Source organism: Tupaia chinensis, unplaced genomic scaffold (genome assembly GCF_000334495.1).
Source record: "Tupaia chinensis unplaced genomic scaffold, TupChi_1.0 Scaffold143836_1, whole genome shotgun sequence".
NCBI classification, from domain to species: Eukaryota; Metazoa; Chordata; class Mammalia; order Scandentia; family Tupaiidae; genus Tupaia; species Tupaia belangeri.
The window spans coordinates 1,393,649-1,414,509 of record NW_006203686.1 but is presented as its reverse complement, the minus strand read 5'-3'; the positions used below and the strand labels follow the sequence as shown (position 1 = coordinate 1,414,509).

Here is a 20,861-nt window from a genome sequence, read left to right as displayed (position 1 = left end):
CCCAAATACCACGCCATCATGTGCATAATGCTTAGGACAAACGGGTCGCATTGCTACTACTTGCTAGAAAATGGCCAAATCAAATCACTTCCTATCTGATTATAATTGAAAGCTCTGAGAGTCTGAATGACTCAGAATATCTGCTCAAAATAGAAACGCTGCGGGTATCGGTGCGCATGCAAGTGGGACTCGGGGAAGCGGCGCTGTGGTCACCTCTGACGATGAACTCCTGGCCCTCCACTCGGGTGTCGCCCTTGGACCTCTGCAGCAGCGTTATCCAGTGGTGCATCTCCTCCGGCGTGTCGGCGTTGCAGTGCAGCACGCGGTTGGCCGTGATGATCACGAACGCATTGGGCCTGAGTGACAGGAAGATCAGAAGCCAATGCGCTCAGCCCTGCCGGCAGCATTGCCCCCGTGTGACCCGAGGCGACCGGCCTCTCTCCTGGGGCACAGACACACACCCCGCTCTGCTATTGCTGTTTTATACTCAGGCAAACCCTGCTCATTTCTGCAGGGTTTATTTTATGCATCATTAACCTCTAAACTTGGAGCGACACACTCATCTTGAAGGTCCTGGAAGGGAAAATACTGCTTCATGCAAAATTTTCCAGATGCAGCTCAGTTCCGGGAAGGCTAAATAAGGTGACGGTGGGGGAAAATTTTTTCTGATGCCTCTCCAAAGTCAATTTCTTTCTGCCTTGGATAGTATTTCTGTGGGTTGGTAGTGAAATGTCAGACACCAGTAATAGAAGAGGATCAGTAAACAGCTGTATTAGTAAGTGGAACATCTTATACACCTGATTATGCCTGGGACAAAAAGCCGCCTGGGCCCATGTTTCCAAAGCCACCTAACGAGGGCTAACATGACAATGGAAATTTACCTTCTCCCTCACACTTCCTTTTGTGTGGCATTGCCCTGATCTCTCATTGGCCCTTGCTTATGTTAATTCTCCTAACTGAGCTAGTGAGGATGAACTCTTTCCTGCAAGTTTTCAAATGTTCCCTGTAGTTAAGTGCTATGAAAGTTAAAAAAAAAGTTAAGTGAACTGTAGTGGGTGGGCAAAGCTATGCAAAAAAGTTGAACTTGAGATGCCCCTTAATTTTTTCCTTTTTTTGGTGGGTCGGCAGGTGGCCTGGTAGTTAAGGGTGCTGGACTCTCACATGGCCGACTGAGGTTCAAGTCCTGGACCTGGTAGCTTGCTTTCTCACTTTCCCTTCCTCCCTCCCATCCCCCTCTCTGGCCCTGTCTGGTCAAATTAAAATGAATAAATACATGAATAAAATAAAGTTAAAAATAATTCTTAAAAAATTTTTTCTTTTCTTTCTTTCACAGTCAGGTTGGAAAGGAAACAAGGAGAGAAAGACAAACCACACCCTCAACAGGGTCTCGGGCTGCAATCCCGGCCAGTCAGGACTATGGGTGTGTGTGCCTGACACAGGCAGATGGGCTGGGGAACTGAATCCATGATCTTACACGTCCCCAGCATGCCTGAGTAGTGTACTGTAGCTATGCCACCTAGCAGGCCCCACCCCGTAAGGGTTAAAAGAAAAAAATAGATTTTTATATAGCTGGGGAGGGAGAAAGGTAGGCACCTGAGAAAGAGAGAGAAACCTGACAAGGATGGAAAGTTCTAGCCAGGGACCATCACATGGTGAGCCTGGGCCAGTGAGGTGGTGGGCTTGGCTCACTGACAGAATAGTCACCTGTCAGGCCGCCAAGCCGGGGACGATGGTGGAAGTCGGCTACTGAAAACAAAAGATCCAGGGCCCAGAGAGCCTGTCAATAGTGAGGGCCGGGGCCTCTCTAATTCTGCCTAGTAGGTACTCTCTCGTGTTGACAATTTTAGTACACTCGTATGCACTTCCTGTCTACCTTACTGAGGGCAGAAGTCACTTTAGATTCTAACTCTGTCCCTAGAGCAACTCTTCTTCAAGTCTGCTGCAGGCCAGAAACAGAAATTACCAGCAGCAAAGAAAAACAGAAACAGAAAAACAGAGCTCACTGCGTGTAAAGACTGCTTAAGATTTTCTCTGAAGATGATTTGCCTTCAAAGAGCAAAACCGAAAACATGCTATTATAAGGACAGAGTGAAATTTAAAATGCCAAAGAAAATGAATGTTTATGGTTTAATTTGTTAATATGCTATCATTTGATAAATACATTATCATTGGGATCCTCTTTGGGTTCTTCCTTAGCTTAGAAAGGGGAATTACCCCCTCCCCTAGGCTAAAATTCCATTTTCCATGAATCCTAAGTGTGTCCCTGTCTCCGAGTGAAGAATATTCCACCCATTATTCCTTTTTAAAATTGTTTAAATTAGGTTTCCACTGTTTCCTCCAGTACTCCAGAGATACCCAGAGAAGGCTTCCAAATAATATAAAATTGGGACTAAGAAAGCCTTGGGTTGCTGGAGTTGGCAGGGTGGGAACACACAATGTAGCGTAACATCACAGCCCACTAAAGAAAGAAGATGCCAAACAGCAGGATGCCCTGTGGGCACATGCAGGTAATCCATTTTACATACACACACACACACACACACGTATACATACATATGTATGAGAGACAAGGAAGAAGAGAGAAACAAAGCATCCCAATGGGGTCTTGATGCCATAGCCCACCCCCGAATCATAGACCCCTGTGTGCCTGGAATATTCAGGGAGGTCTCCAGACTTGAACCCAGAAACTTTCCGTGTACATCAGCATCCCAGAGCATGGTCTTTTACCACTGTGCCACCTAGTGGAGCCCTCATGAATTGAGCTTTTGAAGAGCCACATGTGAGCTTACCTGTCAGGGCTGTCAGAGGCACACACAGAATCAATCAGTCCCACGTCCAATGTGCCCTGGAAAGAAACAGAAAGGGAGTGAGTGAGATCACCACCAATGTAGGGTGCCCATGATGATAATGTCCCTAGACTACAATTCCCTGAACAAGCAAACAAAAAAGGCTCCTTCTTTTTTAAGGGAACTTCAAAATAGTAATTATCTAAGTAAGATCTCCTTTGTTGACAAAGTACAGACAGCCTCTAGTGAGGGCAGAATCTATATTCCATTTATTTTTTTAAAAATAGATCAATCAGGGTCCAGCAGGTGGCATGATGGATTAAAGCTGCTGGACTTCCAAATGGCCGACCACGGTTCGAGTCCCAGACCTGACAGCTTGCTTCCTTCTTTTTTAAGGGAACTTCAAAATAGTAATTATCTAAGTAAGATCTCCTTTGTTGACAAAGTACAGACAGCCTCTAGTGAGGGCAGAATCTATATTCCATTTATTTTTTTAAAAATAGATCAATCAGGGTCCAGCAGGTGGCATGATGGATTAAAGCTGCTGGACTTCCAAATGGCCGACCACGGTTCGAGTCCCAGACCTGGCAGCTTGCTTTCTCATTTTCTCTCTCTCTTGTTCTGTCCCTCTCTAGTCAAATTAAAATAAAATAAACAAATAAATAAAGTTAAATAAAAATAATTCTGAAAAACTAATTAATAAATTAATCATTCCTTTTTGTTCTCAAACTACCATCAGTGAAGAGCATTTAAGAACTTCTTTCAATAGTACCCGTTTTCTGATGTATACATGGAACATTTCATTAAATTTTACACTTATTCTATGAAGAAATGTTATTTGATTTTAAGTTTTTCATAGGAGGAAATAAAACTTTATTTCTAAATTAGGACTTTATAACTTTGTAGATGTGTCTGGAATGGAATAGGAGATAATACAACTGAGAATTCACTAAATCCTCTGAAGAAAAAGTGTAATATTCTTCATGACTTCATAAAACTTGAGATTTCTTTTTGCTCTTTTAAGACTCAGAGGTATGGGGGACACATGGGAGTCTGTTGGAGTTTTGGGCACACACGCAGATGCACCTGCACCCGTGGTGTTTTTCAAGCCCTCAGGGGTTGGATTCAAACCATGCAGCTGGCTAAGTGAGACCTGGCTCCTTGAACCGCCATGCGGCCAGCACTGCACTCATAAAAGCAGAACAAAACAACTAGAAATTGCCAGTCCTGCCTTCTCTGCCATCCTGACTGCCTTCCTTGGCCTCCCTCCCCACCTCTGTAGCCAGTGCCCACGCACCACGGCATTCTGTGGGTTTGCCTGCTCGTCATGCATCTCCCGAATCTCCTGGTCCGTGGATGCGTGGACCTGACTCAGTACGCTGAACCACTGGCTGTGGGGAAAAAGAGACAACTGTCAGGAGCTCCAACCTGGGATCGGCAAAACCAGGTGTCCTTCATATTTTTTATATTCTCAGTGTGGGCTCCATGGCTTTCCATTTGTCTGCCTCTCGTACGGACACGTGCATTTCACACCACAACAGCAACCAAAGCACCCGTCAGTATCTATTGGTATCCCAGGTGCCAACTTGAGGTCAATGGAAGACCTTCTCCTCTAGGCCCCCCAGACCTTCAGAGACTTTGGATGATGACAGCGAATCCCTTAAGAAACTAGCAGCAAAAATGAAACCCTCATGCCACCCAAAATATAGTCACGTGCTGTTTAATGACAAGGACGTGTTCTGCAAAACACATGGTTAGGCAATATCGTCCTTGTGCAATCACCACAAACTGAGCTTACAAGCCCCAGGGCACAGTCTTCTACACACAGAGGCCGTGTGGCAGGCCTGTGATAACCGGCTGGGAACGCTGTCGTTCATGTGGGCCACTGTGGGCAGAGACATCGTTATGTGGTGCCTGACTGCACTTATTATACCAAGGATCTTTATTGAAGATCTCATTTATTACCCAGGGCATATTCTGGCACCTTTCTTTTTTAGGAAAATAAATTTCAAGGTAAGAAGGACACGATGTAAGAGTACCATCCTAGGAAGGCCCTGCAGTCTCTCTATTTCTCTACTCAGTCCCAGCGTAGGTGTCTAACCACTTGACAGGTTTTTTGCTCAAGCCAATAAAACCACGGGAGAGCCGGAAATCAAAACCAGTTGTGTCGCACAGAGAGGGGAAAATTATTTTGACCAGAGAACTCTTCCATCATCATTTCAAATGAGCTTCTCACTTCCAATCTCATCAGAGTCAGAAAGTAAATAAAAATATGTCAACTCCAGAAAAATCGGGTAGGATCAAAGTCCTAATATAACTAGAAATGCACTACACACATGAGGAAGATGCCCACAGAGAGCCATCCATCCATTCAATATTTACTAAGCAGCTGCAAAATGTGAGGGGTACCAAATACGAGGGCTGCTGGGGCATGCCTCTCCTGCAGGAGGCTTCCAAGATACATATACACAGACTCCGACCTCTGAAGTACAGCAGAGTGTACTTGGTAAGTAAGAGGATATTTAAGTGAGAGAATAATGCCCATTTTGAAAGGTAGGGTTTGAAATTTATTTGCAGTAAAGCACAAAACACAACCTCTGCTTTACTAAACTCCAAACACTTGAAGTCAAACACTGAATTACACATACATTCAAGGCACAGGCCTCATGGCATCACTCACCCAAAGAATAACATCTGCTATATTTTCAATCTATATAGGTGATACACGTAAATTTGTAAATTATTTCTTCTGAATCAAGTATAGCTTGGAATCTGAAGGGGAACTTTTCAAAAAGTGTTCCACTGGTCAAGGGGAAAAGTCCTGGGCTAAAATATTCCAAATGTTAAATTTAGCAGGTTCATCATGGCATAAAAGAGACAGGGCAGCTGCCAAATGCTGGGCCTGTAATTCAGCTGAAGAGCCATGGGCATTCTCTGGACCACAAAAACCACATGTGGCCTCCAGGAGTCCCAGCTGGAATGAGGGGCTGTAATTCCAGGTCTGCTTGTTTTTCCAGTTTGTGTCGTAATTTATGGGCCCAAACAGGGTTTGAGTTAGTTCTCATGGGAAGAATTACTTTCTGATGTCTTTAGGCTCCATGCCGCTACCATGGTGTTATATCAACACAGAAATATTCACAGGGCACAGGGTGGCGAGACGTCCTTAGAATTGGCTAGAAAGTTCTAATGATTTCTGGGCTCAGAATCAAAGACTATAGGCTATTGGATGTCACCTCATAAATATCAGTAGAAGATATCTGGAGAAGATGAACCAATATGACACCACAGACTCACAGAAATAGAGGGGACAGATGTTCCACTGTGTCACATCACTATGTGACCTTGAAATGTGTCACTCTGAACAGCCAAAAGCAACTCTCCTTAGTTTTGTGCTACTTCTCCCCAGTACTCCAATACAGAAACCAGAGGTCCAGGACAAGCAGACAATTTGCCCAGCCATCGAAGGACACCACTCTCCTTTGAGCTCAGTCAAATATACAAGTTCTTTAAGCGAGAAATGCAAGCCACTTCATGAGTCTGTTCAATAAAACTGGGCCTGCAATGTGTCCCAAACTTTCCTTTTGCTATACCTCAGTTTCTTACTCCACGAAATGCAGATTGTGGTAATAATAATTAACACCTCCCCCACAGCATCGTCATGAGGATTAAATGAGCCAATCAATGTACATGAAGCATTTCAGAATACAGCCTGAAACGTAGTAAGTTTTACAGAAGTGAGTATCTCTTCTACCAAATGCTTTCATAGCAACACCTTTAAAGTGCTCCAAATGCCACAGCACTCTCATTTATTTCAATAGCCATGGTTAACGGCCCCGCTCTTTCAACCTTATGCAAACATAAGCTGTTCCCTTTCAAAGCTCTAAGTAGCTGTGCAATTTCCACCGCTGCTAGTGACAAGAACAGCCTGAATGGAAATAATAAGGGGTCACGCAAGTGGCATTTGAGGCTGGGACTCTCGAATCCTGTGCTGTACTTGAACACATCTGCCCTGGGAAAGATTCCCAAGGGACAAGTACATAAACCTCTTAAGACTCAGGTCTTTTGTTATCCTAGATGAAAAAACCCAACTAGAAAATCGATGAAAACCATTTGAAAGCCTGTATGGTCAGCAGTGTCCCTTTTGTGTGATGCCCGCATGGTGCATGTGGAAGGACGTGGTTCCACATGGCACCTGCAGCGCGGACCTCACCTGGCATCTTCCGGGGATTCGGCGATCAGGTGGAAGGTCCTGTCAGCCATAATGATATCAATCCCATTCTCTTTGCTGGTGTTATCTACGATCTCTCTGCAAAGAAATAAAGGCAGCAAATCAGGAACACAGAATTCATAATAATAGAAGGCAATTTCATGAAATTAATGGCTGAATTAGAATTAGCAACCAAAGAAACTGTATACCCACATTAGTCGCCCTGTTCTTCCTATTAGAAATGATGAATTCTTGTAACTTCTAGGGGAAGTCAGGCTGCTTCTGTTTCCAAGAGGGAGGCATTGACTCGTGGATGGAGGGACCTCCCTCTTCTCACACTGGCCTACCCAATGTCTGCCTGTTCTGGCCCTAGCAGGCCTTAACTCAGCTCACTCATCTACCCCCCTCCGGATACCTGCAACTTTCTTTAACTCTCTCTGATCTACAAGGAAAGAAGTCTAAAATGTGACCTTGTCTAGAGTAAGCGATTCTCAAGTTTGCCTCAGGTTTCCAGAACTCGGCTTCCCTTGGATACTCAAGGTTTGGGCTGTACACTCTGCCCTGATACTGCAACACTGTTCCCATTAGGGTGTCAGAGGCTGAAGAGCAGGGTAGGGTGTTTCTGGATCTCTGGGTCATCTTGACTTCACCTCAATATTCCTAAACAACACTAGAGGTATAAAACTGGTAGACCAGGTTAACAAAGTTAGGGTAAAACCCAAGCAGATGCTGGGATCTGACCAGAGATGCTGATGCCAGGGACCTTCAAAAAGTTCATAGAAAATATGTTATGAAAAAAAAAAAAAAAACTACCACAGATAAAAAATTTCAAATGTTTCTGTGTTAAAATAAACTAGTATTTTAACTTTGTTTTTCTACAAACTTTTTGGATGGGGAGCCAGATCCCACATTGACAGCAGTGTGAGGCCTGGCCTTGATGGCTTGGAAAACACATCTAGTGCAGGTGCATGCATGCCCAAAGTCCTGATAGGATAGAGAAATAGAGGAAAAAGGATTGTGGTGTGACCATGTCCTTGGTCTTTTTTTTTCTGTGAGCACAAGTGCCCTTGGCAATGAGAGAGATTGATTGACTTGAGTGACCTAAAAACTAACTACACGGTGTAGACCTTATTCTGATTTGAAGAAAGAAACTATAAAACCCAAACCAACCAGAACACTACTACTTCTATTTAAAAGGCATCTGGGGAAACCCATCAATAACTGGAGTGTGGTTATTTGTTATTTTTTTTTTTTAAGGTTTTTACCATAGGGCATGTGTGCTCATCAGAGAGAAAGAGAGAGAGACAGTGAGTGAAAGTGAGAAATCACTCCCTGGGGGGGGGGGGGGGGTTGGCCATGTCACAATGTCTTCTCCTCCATTCTCCCCTCAGAGTTTTGCACATGCATGCATACATGCCTGGTATGAATTTCAAGCTGCCCGGTCCAGAACTCAAACCGTGATTGGCCTGGGAGCCCAGCACCTTAACCATCATGCTGGCCCCAGGAAATGTTATTTTTTATATGTGATAATTGTATTCTGAGTAGGTACTGAAAAGACTCTTTAAGTGCATACTAAAATGTATATGGTATCAGGGAGATGGTTTAGAAAACGTCACAGTTTAGGGAGCCGGCTGGAGGGGTTATAGATGTAACACTCGGTCACGGGTGTACGGTCATGAAAGCCGCGAAAATGTACCTGGGTCTTACTACATTCTTCCACCTTCTTTTGGACATGATTGAAATTTTCTATAATAAATTGTTCCAAAACATAAAATGAAGGTCAGCCCAATGCTGGCTATTGAAAAATAGAGTCTAACATTCAAGTTTCATGACTTCAGGCATTCATGTGATATTTCCAAGCTTATTTTACCAGTTTTCTAAATACCTGTGTTTGCTCAGTTTTGAGTAAAGCATTGGCTATGGGTTATCCCAAAGTAAGTTTTCCTGTTAAGTATCCAGTTACCCAAGAAAAACAGCTATCCTAACTCTAAAAAATTTCTGAAAACATAATACTTAATTTTTAACAAACATACCAGTCCCAAAGTCTAAGACTTTGGTTTTATAAGGGGATGCCAGTAAAAGAGTTCTATTGGATTTAAAAACTGGGAACACTGAGGGCTGGTATATCAAACACCGGTACAGGAGCGGAAGACCAAGTGGCTCAGTTCAGAAAACACCCCACCCACATCGTCAGGCTGCTCTCAACCTAGCTAAGTTATCTGTCAGCTCACAGCTGGAGTGCGGGAGAATTGAAAGTGTGACATGTTCCAGAAAAGGACTCTCAGCCAGCTGCTCCCTACCCACACTACTCTTCCTGAACCATGTCTGAATGTAAGCACAAAACACAAATTATTCATAGATAGAGTCTTGTTTCCCAGCTTTCTGGTAATTCCGTGGCCAGAACCAAAATGAGGACTCGATGGACACTCACTGGCCCCTGCTGCAAGGCACTTGCACAGTGCAGCCCAGCAACCACTGGCCTCAACACCCAAGCAGCCTGGAGCACCACCCGACGGCCGCATCCATACCTGGCCGTCCGGACTTCCACAGTGCCCTTGAGCTTCTCCTCGCTGTCGTTCTCAAAGTACATCAGCTTGGACTGGCGGAGGACAAACCAGCGCTTCTTCCAGTTTCTCCTAGACAGAGTGGAGGAGCCACCACCTTTTTTGTGGAGCCAGCCTTGTTTGAGGGCCTCCTGCTTGGAGCGGAACCACAGGAAGGTTTCGTCCTTGAGGACACACCAGCGGCGCTTCCAGGAGTTCATTAAGCCACCTGTTGCCCACAATTGGGTAAAGAGCAAATTAAGAAAATCTGATCAAACTGGATGATAACCATATCCTCAGCAGGTCTTAAGACTTAGCCTGTCTACCTCTGCACCTGCTGAAGCTCGCTCAGAGACCCCGTGATGGACCGTGCTGCTGGCTCACGTCAGGGTGTGCTGAGCAGCCACCACGCCAGCTCGCTCAGACTGCACAGGGACCTTGTCCCTTCCCTACATTCAGGGTGTTCCAACTCACTTAGCTGAGAATCTTTCTAAGGAGCAAGTAAGGAACACACCTCCCAGCCCAGGAATGAGTCAAGAGCCAGGAGTGAGAACCATTGATTTCCATAGACATGGATCAGGCTCCTCTCTAAATGCCCCAGCGATGGCAACTTAATTTAAATGATGTCAAAATTTAGACATTTCCGGGAACCAGCAGTTAGCGTAATGGCTATGTCGCTGGACTCCCACATAGTCGACCGCGGTTCGTGTCCCGGACCCGGTGGCTTAAAACTCACGCCGGGCACGTGTGCGTGCGTGCCCAAGATCCCGAGAGGAGAATGGAGGAGAAGGGATTGTGGCGTGACCATCCTCCCTGGGGGGTGATTTCTCGCTTTCTGTCTCTATGTCTCTCTCTGTCTGTCTGGCGAGCACACGCGCCCTACAGTGAAAATCTCTCCAAAAATAAATAAATAAATAAATAAATAAAAATTAAAAATAAAAAAAAAATTTAGACATTTCCTTCTTCATTAGGAAAATGCAGAACAAGAATCATCACTAATTCCAGAGTATAGTAATAAAGTATAATTTGCATAAGAAAATAAAATAGGAATAAAGGGATAAATTCATCTTTAAAAAAAAATTTATATAATAATTCTTCAATTTTTTAAAAAGAATTATTTTATTTAACTTTATTTATTTATTTTAATTTGACCAGAGGGGAAGGGAGCGAGAGAGAGAAAAAGAGAGAGAAAGTGAGAAAGCAAGCCACCAGATCTGGGACTCAGACTACAGTTGGCCATGTGGGAGTCCAGCGCTCTTAACCACCATGCCCCCTGCCAGTCTCATTATTCTTCAGTTTTGACCAGAGAGAGACCGAGAGGGGAAGAGTGAGAAAGCAAGTGGTCAGGTCTGGGACTCAAACCGAGGTTGGCCATGCAGGAATCCAGCTTCTTAACCACCATGCCACTTGCTGGCATTAAACACATCCTTTTGAAACAAAGGCATTGCCTCTGAAAATGGCTTGTAGGCACAAGGTATATAAAAGTGAGTCAAAACAGAGTCCAAAAAGAAATTTAAAGACTGAATTTAAAAAAAAAAAAATGAGAATTTAGCTGTACTTGATTTAATGGAAAGTTTCCTTTTCCTTGAGGGAAATTATGAAGAATATGCAGATGTTATCTTTCATAGGATAAAAATAAATGATGTCTTTACTCTTCTAGCAGGATCATTTTATCTTAGTATACTAGATTCCCCAAGGCCGTTGAAGAGTGACACTGGACAACTACTGTACCATTCAAAATTCTGTTTTAATGAATACACTAAAGAACATTATCTACTTCAATAATACATGATAGAAAGTCTACACATTGGGGCCAGCAGGTGGTGTGGTGGTTGAGGTGCTGTCACTGGTGAATACACGTGCCCTACAGCAAATTTTAAAAATTTAAAGATTAATTCATTTAAATAATTAATTCTTTAAAAAAGGTCCACACATGTTTTGATCAGCCAGTCATAAAAATTAAAATAAGGTGGGGGGGGACCAGCAGGTGGCATGGTGGTTAAGGCGCTGGACACTCCCACATGGCTGACCACAGTTTGAGTCCAGGACCTGGTGGCTTGCTTTCTCACTTTCTTTCTCTTTCTCTCTGTCAAATTAAAAAAATAAATGAATGAATAAATAAAATTTTAAAAAACATTAAAATAAGGGATATTTAAACATGAGTATTTACAATGACTACAAAGGGCTGGGAGGTAGTACAGTGGTGGAGAAGGTGGGAAGAGGTTATCAGCTTGCATCCTGGGACCTCCCTGGGCAGACAGACAGGAGGCACAGGACCCATGTTCTGGGCTGACTGAGACTGATGGACATTGGTGTATGGGCCTCTTTGGGATTTCTGCCTCCTTGTCTCACTCATGGAATAAATAAGTTTAAAAAAGATATGAATAAGGTATAAACAAAATACTTTCCTTTTATAGATTAAAATAAGAAAGGAAGCATTTCTTCCCCTTTTTAAAAATTTGCTACAGGGCACACGTGCCTGTTGGAGAGAGACAAAAGGGAGAGAGAAAGGGAAAGTGAAAAATCACCCTCCAGAGGGGATGGCCACACTACAGTCCATGTTCCTCCATTCTGCTCTTGGGATTTTGGGCATCCACATACAAGCGCCCTGTGTGTTTCTCCAGCCATCAGGACCCCGAACCACTTAACCAATGAGGCCTCAACCACTACACCACTGGCTAGCCCCCAAACATATAAAGGTTTAAAACAGACTTTAGAAGATAAATCCTCCAATCATGGCATCAGTGATGACAGAACTTGGCCTCAAGTGGAATACGTAAGGCAACGATGCCACTGGTTTCCATCAGATGCGAAGGACACACGCGCCCTCGCTTCATCAGCCATAGCTTGTTCCTCCTCCTCCTATCTGAACTATCCCCTGTGATCCTGCCAAGCTCCAAGCTGTTTCCGAACAGCAGACTATGAGATAAAACATTATGATTTGGTTTGCGAACTGAATCTGGGTTTCTCAAAACAAGCCTAGAGGGAAGTGGTGGTACGAAGTCACTCTATTATCTCATAGTCTTTGATAAAGCTTAGTCACAATTGTTTGAAAGATTAGAACAAGTATCATAATAGCCTCCACCACTAGTTTATTTATATCCATTGCTCTTTTGCTTTGCTTTGTTGTCTTTACTTTTACCTCACTGTGTATGCTCACTGAACAAAGACAGAAGGAAAGTGAGAAAGTACTCCCCACGGGGCATGGTCATGCTGCAATCCCTTCTTCTCCACTTCGCCCTCCTTTTAGGATTTTTGGGCATGTACACACACCCAGCATTTCTCAAATCACTGAGTCTGGGACTTAAACCATGTGGTCAGTCACGTGGGATCCGTATCTGTCTATTTCTTCCATGAACATGAGAGACAGAGACAGAGAGACAGAGACCAATAGCGCCTCCAATAGGTTCCCCTCGCTGAAACCCACCCCCAGGCCTGGCCAGTCTGATTACAGACAGGGATGTATACAGCATAATGAAGGAGGTCTTCAACCTAAAAACTGGAATGTTCGCATGTGTGTCAGCCTCGCTGCACTACCATTTAGCTCCCTCTTCTGTTTTTATTTTTTAAAGAATTTTTAAAATTTAATTTTATTTATTCATTTATTTAAATTTTTAAATTGTTTTATTGAACTTATTTATTTATTTATTTAAATTTGGCCCGAGAGGGACCGAGTGAGAAAGAGAGAGGAGGAAAATGAGAAAGCAAACCACAAGGTCTGCAACTTGAACTACGGTAGGTCATGCAGGAATCCTGCACCCTAAACCACCATGTCACCTGCTGGCTTATTCATTCATTTATTTCAGTTTGACCACACACACACACACACACACACAGACACACACACACACACACACAGAGAGAGAGAAAGAGAAAGTAAGAAAGCAAGCCACCAGGAGGTCCGGGACTCAAACTTTGGTCAGCCATGTGGGAGTGTCCAGCGCCTTAACCACCACACCATCTGCTGGTCCCCAAGCACCCTCTTTTGTTAACAGCTCTCACTTCCAGCCCTTCCTCTGCAATTCTAGATGTTCTCTTGACAATGCATTAATTAGAGTAGCGGTCCTAAACCCCTGAGCTGTAGAGCAAAATTGGGGTTCTAGGCCACACAGTAGGAGGTGAATGGCAGGCAAGTGGGCAAAGCTCCGTCTGCATTGACAGCCTCCACATCACTCGCGTTACTACCTGAGCTCCACCTCCGGTCACATCAGCAGTGGCACTAGATTCTCACAGGGGCATGAACCCTCCCACGAACCGTGCATGTGAGGGATCGAGCTTGTGCTCCTTTTGAGAATCTAATGCCTGATGATCTGGGGAGGAGCTGAGGCACTGATGCCCGTGCTGGGGAGAGACGGCACATACTGATTAACATGAACAGAGAGGTTTGACTGCAAGGAGGCACAATAAATCCACGGTTTGCAGACTCATCAAAAAACTCATCAGGGAGTGCCGATTAAGCTGCATCTGTTGGCAGGCTTTAAGTCGTAATCTTCCCCCACCCCCACCACAGTCAAGCTAGTCCGTGGAAAACCTGTCTTCCATGAAACTGGTCCCTGGCGCCAAAACTGTTGGGAACTGCTGATTTAAAGAATTTGATCAATGCTATTAATTTCCTGTCAACGACTTTAGTAGGCTCTCTGGCTGGTAAGAATTTATGACCAAAAATACATGCTAGTGATTGGATTTTCTTTTTCACTGATTTCTCTAAAACGTTGGCACTACTTTATTTAAATTTTACTAAAGATTAAATGATGCTGCGTTTACATAGTAACTTGTTTTATTATGAGAGTTTCAAAATTCAGCTGCTTACCTTCTTGTTTTCAACATTTTGAACATATCTTTACTTTTTCCTAATCTTAATTGCTTTAATCCAACAACGAGGTGATAACTCAATAAGTTATATTATAAATAAAATTGATGTTACAGAGAAGTTTAAAGCAAAGTTGGAGAAACAGCAATTAACTGAGGAAGGAGAAAAAAATAATAAAAAGCTTATATTTATTTTATCTAAAAAATATACGAGAAAATCTTTAGATGCTTTGATTAAACACTTACTGGATCAGTAGGTTCTCATTTTTCTCTTGTTAGGTATTCCAACTCTCATTAGGTTATGGTTAGACTCCCTCAGTCATCTTCACTGCAACACACCTATAATAATCCACACCGGCAGAGAGCCAGCAGGTGGCCTAACAGTCAAGGCACTGGACTCCCACATAGCTGATGTGGTTTGAGTCTTGAATCTAGTGGCTTGCTCTCTCACTTTCTCTCTCTTTCTCTCTCTCTCTCTGGTGAGCACACATGCCCTATAGTAAATTAATAATAATAATAATAATAACAATAATAATAACAAAATTAAATAATTCTAAAAAAAAAAGAAAGAAAAAATGCACACTGGCCCAGTCGCAGTGGTACAGTGGTAGCACGAAGCTGCACGGTGCTGGAAATTATATGGAAGACAAGAGTTTGATTCCCCAGCTGACCTGTCATGCTGGTGTACACCTGTGTGTCCATGATTCTGGCTGGCTGGGAAGGGCTGGAGGTAAATGAAGACTAGAATGTGAGATCCTTTCAAGAGTTCTTATTTCTGGGAACCAACAGTTAGCATAATGGCTATGTCGCTGGACTCCCACGTAGTCATCCGCTGTTCACATCCCGGACCCGGTGGCTTAAAACTCACGCTGGGCGCATGTGCGTGCGTGCCCAGGATCCCAAGAGGAGAATGGAGGGGAAGGGATTGCGGCGTGACCATGCCCCCTGGGGGGTGATTTCTCACTTTCTGTCTCTATGTCTCTCTCTGTCTGTCTGGTGAGCGCACACGCCCTATAGTGAAAAAATCTCTCCAAAAAAAAAAAAAAAAAGAGTTCTTATGTCTCTCTCGTGTACACTTTCATAAAATAAATAAACTTTAGAAAGGTTTTCCCCAAAAACCTGGATGAATTTCATGAACACTTTGTGGATTTGAGTTGAAAATGGCAGAATCCAAAAGGCAAACAAGTGATGTAAATCATGAGATCCATGTTTTAGAAGGGGAACAGGTGGAGCAGAGCAAAAAGAAATGGGAAGAAAAACAAGTGAAGAAAAATAGAAAAAATATTGGGTTTTCTGGAAAGTCATGATGTATTTTTTTTCTATGAAAAATGAATCAGCGGGAACCAGCAGTTAGTGTAGTGGCTGTGTCGCTGGACTCCCACATAGTCGACCGTGGTTCACGTCCCGGACCCAGTGGCTTAAAACTCATGCAGGGCGCATGTGCGTGCATGCCCAAGATCCTGAGAGGAGAATGGAGAAGGTATTACAGTGTGACCATCCCCCCTGGGGGGTGATTTCTCACTTTGTCTCTATGTCTCTCTCTGTCTGTCTGGTGAGCGCAAGCGCCCTATAGCGAGTTTTTAAAAAAAAAAAAAAAACCTCTCCAAAAAAAAAAGAAGAATCAGCCACATGGCTGACCATGAGTTCAAATTCCCTGCTCTGGGGTGAAAACAGAAGGTGTGTGCCCATGTACCCTTAGCCTGAAATGCTGGAGGGCTACAGAAAGGGGATCATGGTGTGACAGGAACCCATTGAGGGCACTTCTCTGTCTAGTATGTGTACATGTGCCCTCCTGCCATGAATAAAAATAAACTTTTGGGGCCAGCAGGTGGGGGTGGTTAAGGTGCTGGACTCCCTCATGGCTGACCATGGTTCAAGTCCCAGATCCAGGAGCTTGATGGGCATATGTGTGTGCATGCCCAAAAATCCCAAGAGAAGACTGGAGGAGAAGGGATTGAGGCATGGCTATCTCACCTAAGGGGTGATTTCTCGCTTTTTGTCTCTCTGTCTCTCTCTGTTTCTCTGGTGCTCACTCACACTATGGCAAAAATCCTGAGACGAGAACAAAGGAGAAGGGAGTGAGGTATGCCCAACCCCTCTGGAGGTGATACCTCATTTTCCCCCACACTGTCTCTCTCTGGTGAGTGCACACATCCTATGACGAGAACCAAAAATAAAATAAAATAAACAAGCTTTTTAAAAAAGACAAATACAAGAGATGGGACCAGCAGTTAGCGTAATGGCTATGTTGCTGGACTCCCACGTAGTCAACCGCGGTTCGAGTCCCAGACCCAGTGGCTTAAACTCACGCCAGGCGCGTGTGCATGCATACCCAGGATCCCAAGAGGACAATGGAGGAGAAGGGTTGTGGTATGGCCATCCCCCCTGGGGGTTGATTTCCTGCTTTCTGTCTCTCTGTCTCTCTCTGTCTGTGTGGCAAGCGCACGCACCCTAAAGCAAAAAACCTCTCAGAAAAAAAAAATAGACAAATATAAGAGAGAAGTAAGGGAATAGAAGAAACAGAAGAGAAACACAGAATAATAATTTTAAAAAATGTCATGTGGGAAGGAGAAAAAGGAAACTAAATAAAGACAGAGAAGAAAGAGATTGGGGAAGACAAACAGCAAACCCAAAGATGTGAGAACATGGGGAAGGAAAGACATGGAAGGGAAGCAAAGTCCAGGCCATCACCCAGGATGAGGTCCTTGCCGTCCCTGGACTGCCCGCCCAGCCCTGTTCCTGTCCTCCTCACTCCAGGGCCACATGAGAAACAAGACAGCCGCCACTCACAAGGATCCGTGTAAAAGTCCCACCCAAAATTGGTGGTGGTTACAGTTTCTCACTATTCCTGTTGCTGAGTTTACGGTCAGAAGCAAGAACACGAATGAGGCGTGGGTATGAGGTCCTAATTAATTAACTGTCCAAAAGAAGCAGGCCTCGAGGTCTCCAAGGTAAGGTTTCAGATGGTATGAAGCTTAATGCCAACTAGAATATCAAAGGAACAATCTCACTGGGAGGGTCGGCCGAGGCCCTTCATTCAGCTGTACTTTCCCCATGTGCAGTGCTACTTCTGGGTCCTCTAATGCTCAGTAGGAGAGGAAACGCAGTGATCATAAGGGGAAGTCAGGCAGCGGCCCACAGTGTGACCACGCCACCCACGTTAGACCCACGGGCATGGCAGCTTCCCCTCACTTAACTCACCTAACTCGGAGGTAAAGGGTGGGGTGACTTTCTCAGTCCTCACCAAGCAATCTGTTCAGTGAAAACAACATTTCAGCTTCTTTCTCCTATTTTTAAATTGCCAGAGGGTGTGTGTGCTTCCCAGAGAGATACAGGGAGGGGGAGAGAGAAAACACCCCCTAATGGGACACAGTTCCACTGAGAGCCCTGTTCCTCCATTTCTCCGTCTTCTCAGGATTTGGGGCACACATGCGCACACAGCCTGAGTAGTTTTCAATTTCAAGCCACTGGTCCTGGGATTCGAACCACCTTTGGTCATGTGAGATCCTGCTCCCTTAACCACTAGGCTAGAGGGCTGGTCCAACCTTCCGCCTGCTATTGCTCCACACCAGCACAGCCGTACCTTTCATGTACAGGAAGCTGTGGAAGTACGGCAGCGTGACACAGCTGTACACAGAGTCGCGCCGGTAGGAGAGTTCATCGTCAGTGTCGAACCTGGAGTCAAAGTCCTCTTCACTGTCTTCAAACTGGACAGGGGGAGGGAGAACACCCAAGGTGAACGAAGGGGACAGAAACCAGCAATGGAAATCCCCAGTTACATCAACACTGAAGAAACACTCACAAAGAAATGCTCCTGATTCCTAACGTCACAGTGGAGGGTGGCAATCTAAGGAATTGGATTTACAAACCACCACCTTTTCGTATCAAATGGTCAGTTAATACATAAAACTGATACAGAAAATGCAAGACATAAGTTTATTCCAAAGGTTATTTATCCTAAAAATTACTACTGTTTAAGGGGATGATTTAATCAAACCATGCAAGAGTATAAATTTACCTTAAAATTACTGTGCTAAAATTACTGTGATGTCTTTGAAAGTTAAGAGAGCATTTAGTATGTGACCAAGTAGGGAAGAAAGTAAGCTATAAATAAATGCACAAAAGAGTATATCTAAACCCAAAAGATCCCTCCCTTACAACCAGGACCAGAACACAGACAGCACGGTGTGGACCGTGAAGTTAGGTGAGGTGAGTTCTGCAATACGCCCATGGCACGCCCCATTCTGGTTCAGGGCCAGTCTCCCTCCCAGCCTGCAGCAAAGCAGAACTAAACTCTCCCTTTAAAATGCCAGTTTTCTCAGGCCTTGGGCAGATTCCGGCTCTGGGCTTTGTCTCAACCTGCAATGTGGACATCGAAGTTCCACATGCCAATAGACTGACTTCTGGAAAGAGAAAGCAGTTAAGGCGATCTTTATTTTTTTCTTTTCTTTTTGCCAGAGGGTGCTTACGCTTGCTGGAGGGAAACAGAGGGAAAGAAAATGAGAACACCCTCCTAGGAGGAATGCTCACACTGCAATCCCCTCTCCTCCACCTCGCCCTCCTTGCAGGATTTGGGCACACACACATCCCAGTGTGTTTCTCAAGCTGCAGGATCAGCCATCTGAGGTCCGGCCACCTGAACCACAGTGATTTAAGACCGTGACTTTGGACACTTTGTGTTTAGGGGATATGACTTCATTGAACAATTGCTGTACCAGGGACGTGGGCGGCTGCTGCTTCCGTCTTTAGGAGGACAAGGCTGGCAGGTACTCACCGAGGACTGCGCCCCCTCAGAGCTGAAGCGGTAGGCGCTGGAACTATTGTAGGTCCCCACGGAGCACCGGTAATCCGGGGACCACTGGCTGCCATAGGAGTTGGAGAAGGTCACGCTGCTGCCGGACGTGATGGCACCGTCTTCATAGTCATCCTGGTCGTAGTCATAGTCACCATCCGGGGACGGCAGGTCGCCGGCCGTCTGTGGCATGCAGTAGGTGGACTCCCCGCTGGAGGAGTCGTGCAGACTGGCCGAGTCCTGCGTGGATGCGGCCAGCAGTACCGTGCTGTCTGCACTGGGGCTGGTGGGCACCACCGTGTCGTTCATGTAGGGGTCCTCCTCGGAGGAGTCGTCGCTGGTGCGGATACCGCTGGTGCGCTGGTCAGAATGGCCATGCTCGCTGGGGTTGGGGGAGTCCTTAAAGGCATCGTCGTCGGCCTCGAAGCCCTCGTCGACCTCCTCTTCGGGGTAGGGCTGGCTGAAGTTGAAGTTGGGCTTCTCCCCACTCGCGCTCTCAGGGAGTTCGCTAAGCTCGCCCGAAAACTCGCTGCCCACGGACAGGGACCGCTCGATATTACGCACACACTCGTCGATCTCGTCAAAGTTGAGAGACTCCAGGAACTCCTGGGCAGCCCGGCAGGCCTCATCCTCCAGCCTCCGGAGCTCGTCGTCACGCAGCTGCTGCAGCTTCTGCAGGGAGGCCTCTGTCAGCGACAGCTCCTGCTGCTCCTTCATGCGCTGCAGGTCCTCGATCTCCTTCTCCAGGCGGAGGATCTCCTCCACCTGCTTGTTCTCCTTCTGCTTCTCCAGCTCTTGGGTCAGCTCCGCTTCCTTCTCACTCTTCTGCAAGGCCTCCCGCTCTCGCTGTTTCCGCGCCTCCTCCTCCTGGAAGTAAGGGAAGGTGCATTTCAGAATGTTCCCCTTTAGAAGTAGGGTAGACACTTAGCTTTAGGGTGTGGGGCTTAGGGTGGAGGGGTAGGGTTAGGAAAGAAGAAGAGGTCAAATAAAATAAAGAAACACATTGTTCCTGCTTTGCGACCACGATGGAAGGTGGTGGTTATGTGACTACCAAAAACTCAAGCGTTAATGTCCTAGCCACCACCTCGGATTGTGATATTTGGAGACAGGACAAAAATGGCATCTAAGTTAAAATGAGGCCATTAGGGAGAGCCCTCCTCCAAGTGGACTGTTGTCCTCCTGGTCCCCAGGACCCACAGAGAGAAACCAGGGACTAGGGACTCACATGTAAGAAGGAAAAACCTGAAAGGACGCAGAGAGAAGGGTTCGTCTGCAAACTAAAGGTGGGCCTCTGGAGAACACAATCCCAAGGACTCCTTGATCTTGAACTTGCAGCCTCCAGAACCATAGCAAAGTCAATTTCCGTGGCTTAAGCCATACAGCCTGTGCTATCTGGTTACTATAGCCCTAGCACACTCATATGGGAGCTATACGGTTTAGAAAATTCCCACTGTTGTGAGTTATGCTAAAATGTAAACCCTCATAAATTGTACGCAATCTTCACAGGGTGGAAACTGCACCATAAACACTCCCTCTCAAGTCTTCTTAAATCTTTCTACTGTTTTTTAAAGTGTGTATCTATTTTACTGCATTTCTGACTCTTAGTTAAAGTGTTTGAGCTGGGAAGGAAGTGGAGGTAGGTGATGCTCAGCGTCCCCACATCGATCTGACCTGTTGGGCACAGAGTTCGGCTTCCCTTCGCATTCTCTCTCTTTACCTAAAAT

At 45.2% G+C, this 20,861-nt stretch overlaps 1 protein-coding gene across 1 annotated transcript in view; it reads right to left on the bottom strand.

Moving 5' to 3' along the window:
- MYO10 (myosin X) overlaps window positions 1-20,861 on the bottom strand; it is a 267,646-nt gene that overhangs the window by 15,534 nt on the left and 231,251 nt on the right. The window contains 8 exon segments of the mRNA XM_014582836.2: window positions 214-356; window positions 2,790-2,845; window positions 4,084-4,177; window positions 6,997-7,092; window positions 9,522-9,765; window positions 17,929-18,052; window positions 19,120-20,004; window positions 20,809-20,848. Of these exon segments, the coding sequence (XP_014438322.1) occupies window positions 214-356; window positions 2,790-2,845; window positions 4,084-4,177; window positions 6,997-7,092; window positions 9,522-9,765; window positions 17,929-18,052; window positions 19,120-20,004; window positions 20,809-20,848 (1,682 nt within the window).